Consider the following 5,458-nt stretch of genomic DNA (forward strand, 5'->3'; position numbering starts at 1 on the left):
TATAATTTATTTGTTTAAAGAAATTTGAAACTGAAAAAATGTACGCAAAACGTAAAATATAACTTTTAATTAGATGAAACCGTTAAAATTAATGATATTAATTTTCAAATACAATGGTTGAAAAAGTAAATAACTTACAACATTCCAAACATTAATTAATATAAATAAATATAATTAAAGATGTACAAGTATGATGGTTAAGTTTGTAGAATTATATATGAATATGAATTTACAAAATAATTGTATGGTCCCCACACGTGCTAGCTTGGGTATGGATTAAGAGGTCTCTCACGTGCCAAAGAGTCTTTATAAATACAAGCACGGTTGAGGAGTGGACAACCCAGAAAAAAGGACTAAAAAAATACACCATCTTCCCTCCTCCCTTCCCCTCCAATGTCTTTGATTTTATACTAATCCATTACACTAGTGGCTACTGCTCTCTTCTGTCACACGCAATTTCGGGCTTACTCTGTGTGTGTGTGTGTGTGTTTCTTGAAAGGTTAAAAACAGAGCCGATTCTTCTTTTCAACCCACCGATTGTTTTGTATATCAAAAGGGAAAAGTAGATAGAGACATGAGTAAGATGGAAAGAGAGAGTGAAATCAAGGTATCAAAGTTCAAAAGAATTTGTGTTTTCTGTGGGAGTAGTCAAGGCAAGAAAAGCAGCTACCAAGATGCTGCTATTGAGCTTGGGAAAGAACTGGTATTAATTTTTTTCCTTCTGAATCCGTTTTTCTTGATATATTTAAAATGTGTTTTTGAAATCTTGTTTCCTATTATCTTAATGGGGTTTTCGTTTTTGTTTGGAATCAAGAACTATAATGGCATAATGCTTTCTTTTTCAAGATTTTCATTTCACCATTGAGCAAAAAGATCAAGGTTGTGGGGTTTGGTTTCTTAATGACTTTTTGTTTGAAATCGACAATAAGAATGTGTTTTCTTTTCAAGATTTTTGTGGGTTTTGTTTTCTTTTCAATATATTTGTAGGGTTTTCATGAAATGAAATGATTTGATTTGTAGGTTTCAAGAAACATTGATCTCGTGTATGGAGGAGGTAGCATTGGCTTAATGGGATTGGTCTCGCAAGCTGTCCACGATGGTGGTCGTCATGTTATTGGGTAATCGATCGACATAATGTGTGATCTTAATTACTATTATTCTACCTCAAAAATCTCAAAAAAAAAATGCAAAACAAAATCACTGTGTTTGTTGTTGTAGTTTTTCGTTGATTGAAAACTAACTTTTTGTCATGTTATTGTCTCCCTTCTTCTGCAGGGTTATTCCCAAGACGCTCATGCCTCGAGAGGTATGTCTAAATATCAACGAAAAGTCTTGAAACTTTCCATGTTTTTATATTACAGTATTATAGATCATATCTACACATAAGAAAATAAAAAGAAAAATAAATCTTGTACACTTTGCTAGTGCCTTGCTTTTTTGTTTTCCAAAAAGGTATACATAATGTGGTTTGAATGTTTGATTATTATTTGTGTTGTTAAGCATTTATTTCTTGTAAATATGTTGGCGTTATCAAGAGTACAATCTGGAGCAGGTTTTATAGTTTTTGCCTTCAAATGACTTATATGATTTTTTTCCTTTTGCGGTGTCATATTTTTCCTGATATTTTCAGCGTGTACGTACAGTTGGCCTCTTGTACCTTTCTTCCTTGTCATTTTCTGAATATACATACAACATATCTATATGTACATGTATGAGTAATTGAGTTTACACATACATCATACATGATACATACACATATAAATGTGTGTGTGTGTCGTACTGAAAACTCTGGAAAACTCTGAATCTGTAAAAAGATAAATTGAAAGTCCACCATTCCTGCAACCCTCATCATTGTTTTACTGCACACACAAACACAACACTTCGATATCATTTTTTTTTTTTTGATGATTAATTTATTTAATTGAGTGTGATTTACGTTATTTTGTTTGTTGATTGTTTTGTGTTTTTTGGCAGTTAACTGGTGAAACAGTAGGGGAAGTGAAAGCAGTGGCAGATATGCATCAAAGGAAAGCAGAAATGGCGAAGCATTCTGATGCTTTTATTGCTTTACCAGGTTAGTATAAAACCTGCTTTCATATTCTTTCACTAAAATCTCATAAACAGCATTTAACTCATTACATAAAAGGGATGTCAGGTGCTTTTATTTATTTGTCTTCTTTCTTTCATTCAATTGGAGATAAAATTTCAAGATTGATTTATATGTGAGGTGGGGAGATGAAGAGGGCCCACAAAATTAGTAAAATTGTAGAGGGTGCTGGATTTATTTATTATATTTAAAGGGAAAAAGTAAAGCCTCGCAACATGAAAAATGTTAAAGGAAAATACAAATGGGTCTTATTCATGTTGGAATGAATTAAACGTGCTTAAAATTTCATGGATATTTGTAGAAAAGTTTTTTAAACTGTTTTTGATAGTAACAAGTGAATACAAATTGGCAATTAAGTAAAGAGTTTTTTAGTTGATTAAAAATCACTATGGCCCAAAAATGTCTCATATTTCACTCAGGAAAAATTAATGGTTGGATTAACACACAGACACGAATCCCGATATTAGTCTTCAAGAACCCAACAACAATATCTGAACACTGAAAATAAAGAAAGCTATTTTATCAGTAAACCTTTACATTTATTTCTTCAAAATTTCTTAATTTATTTCAAGTGTACAATCACTGATTCTGACCCCATTTAAGGGAATTTGATATCGTTATGGTACACTTGCCTAATTTAGTAAAGTTTCACTCCTTTAAAATAATTTCAATTTCACCATTTATGGTATGTTCTTGCTTCAAAATAAACCCAATTCATTTGCATCCTTAATGTGTTGAATTTCGATCAATTGCAGGTGGATATGGTACTCTCGAAGAGCTACTTGAAGTGATAACATGGGCTCAACTGGGAATTCATGATAAGCCGGTAAATTTCATGTCTACGAATTTCTAGGGTTTATAATCAAGAAAGGGATTAAGATGTTAATTAATTGATCTTGCAGGTGGGTTTATTGAATGTTGATGGATACTACAATTCATTACTGTTATTCATCGATAAAGCAGTAGAGGAAGGATTCATCAGTCCAAGCGCACGTCACATCATTGTATTGGCACCAACAGCTAAGGTTTTGGTTCGAAAACTTGAGGTAAGTACCCAAAACAAAATTGTTGACTTTTTGAAGTCAAAGAAAGTTGAAAAAGTCAAGTGTTTGACTTTGTTTGACAAATTACAGGAGTATGTGCCTTGCCATGAAAGAGTTGCTTCGAAATTGAGCTGGGAAATGGAGCAACAGCTTGACTACAGTGACTATGATATATCTAGGTGATGATGAATGGATGCAGCAGTGTGATTTTGGTTTCTTTTTTTTGTTTTTTTTGTTTTTTTTTTTTTTTTTTTTTGATGAAGAGATTTGTGGTAGTGAAAAAGGTGCTGACTTTGAAAGGGTTTTTTGGTCTAAATTAGAATCTTGATGTCAAGGGGATTGATCTTCTTTTTTTGTAAATTATTATTGAAGATGTAATATGACTTAAAGAGTATGTGGGAAACTCTCACATATTTCTTTCACCCTTCTCATGCAACTTCAGTTTATTGTAAAATACAGTATTAGATGCCAAATGGAATTGCAAGATCTCTCATGTTTGATGTTTTGGGAATTTCGATCTCTAAAGCGAATCCTTTGTGATGAAATTTCGAAATGAAGATCAATGTTAGATAGATTGTTGATTTGGGGTAACAAAATTGATTGATAAAGATATGCAACAATTTTTTAGATGGTATCTTAGGTGAGCATTCAGGATCAAAATTCATTTAAGGTTGAAGAGGTTACATCTTTTGGTTTTATGTTGTGATTTTAGGGATGGAATTATCTTAAAGTGTAGCTAGTTGTAACATCCACAATTTCAGGCTAAAATTTTAGATCTTTAAGAATAAATTTTTAAAAAATAAATTTAATTTTTATTAAATTAAATAATTGTTATTATTAAAAAATGAGTATTTAATAGGTTAGAATTTAATAGGAGTTGATTTTTTAAGACTTGAAGTTGATCTATTTAGTTAAGGGTGAGAAAAAACTGAAACAAATAAAAAATAAGAAACCTCCAAAACAATGAAACTAAAATACCGAAACCAAAGCAAATACATGAGGGTGCTTGATTCAATTTTTATTCAAACCGACAAAATTCGGTTCGGTTTTACAAATCCTATCGACCGATTAAAACCGAACCGACCAAAATCCATCCCATAAAACGAACTGATTACATATAAAATTATATATTAATCTATTACCTTATGTGTAATATATATATATATATATATATATATATATATATATATATATATATATATATATATATATATATATATATATATATATATATATATATAGAGAGAGAGAGAGAGAGAGAGTCAAAATCACATAAGAAGGAAATTTTTGGTAAGAAGGTAAGAAGTTTTTTTTCTACATATTTTTTCGCGAACAAACAAAATGAATCATTAGATGATTCAATTGTAAGATGATTCACAAGAAAAAATTCTTAAAAAAATATCTTGATGATTCATTTATACAATGATTTTGTTGTTATTCATTAAAATTGTCATAAAAGTGAATTTTTTCTTAATTTACTTAAAAATGAATAATAAAGATGTTTTTTTGAGAATTTTTTCTTGTGAATCATCTTACAAATGAATCATCTAGTGATTCATTTATTTTGTTCGTCAAAAAAAATATGTAGAAAAAAAACTTCTTACCTTCCTACCAAAAAAAATTTATTACCGGATATATATATATATATATATATATATATATATATATATATATATATATATATATATATATATATATATATATATATATAGGGCTAGGTTATTTTGTTTCTTACATTTATTGTGTGCTAGAATGCACCAATAGGAATTTAGTAAATTAAATAATTATTTAATTAAATAAATATAGATATTAAATGATTTCCATAATTATATGTATATTAAATGATATCTATAATTATAATTCTATTTTTATGGAAACTAATTAAATCCGTCATTAATGTCAGCAATAACATTTTTTCATAATGAATTCGCATCTAGGTTTTTATATATGAGTTCGTATTTTGTTTCAGAACTCACTCACTTAAAATACAATAAAGTTGCATGGAATATGAAGAACGAGAGTGTATTCTACTAGAATACACTCTCATTCTGCTGGAATACACTCTCATTCTTTTAGATATAATATTATTGTTGACATTAATGACGAATTTAATTAGTTTCCATAAAAATGAGTTATAAGTATGGATAGCATTTAATATACATATAATTAATACTAAATTTCTATTGGTGCATTCTAGCACACAATAGATATGAGAAACATTTGAACCTACCTCTCTCTCTCTCTCTATATATATATATATATATATATATATATATATATATATATATATATATATATATATATATAT

General features: G+C 29.1%; 1 protein-coding gene across 1 annotated transcript; it reads left to right on the plus strand.

The window, feature by feature from the left end:
* The first annotated feature begins 347 nt into the window (after nucleotides 1-347).
* Nucleotides 348-3,722, plus strand: LOC145161030 (cytokinin riboside 5'-monophosphate phosphoribohydrolase LOG3-like). The gene is made up of 7 exons (XM_079080456.1): nucleotides 348-703; nucleotides 1,021-1,118; nucleotides 1,276-1,306; nucleotides 1,975-2,074; nucleotides 2,863-2,933; nucleotides 3,010-3,153; nucleotides 3,241-3,722. Exons 1-7 carry the CDS (start codon nucleotides 575-577, stop codon nucleotides 3,331-3,333), a joined length of 666 nt encoding a protein of 221 aa, XP_078936582.1. The 5' UTR covers nucleotides 348-574; the 3' UTR covers nucleotides 3,334-3,722.
* Nucleotides 3,723-5,458: the final 1,736 nt, after the last annotated feature.

The sequence above is a fragment of the Lactuca virosa genome, chromosome 2 (genome assembly GCF_052849685.1).
Source record: "Lactuca virosa cultivar CGN04683 chromosome 2, Lactuca_virosa_CGN04683_v6, whole genome shotgun sequence".
NCBI classification, from domain to species: domain Eukaryota; kingdom Viridiplantae; phylum Streptophyta; class Magnoliopsida; order Asterales; family Asteraceae; genus Lactuca; species Lactuca virosa.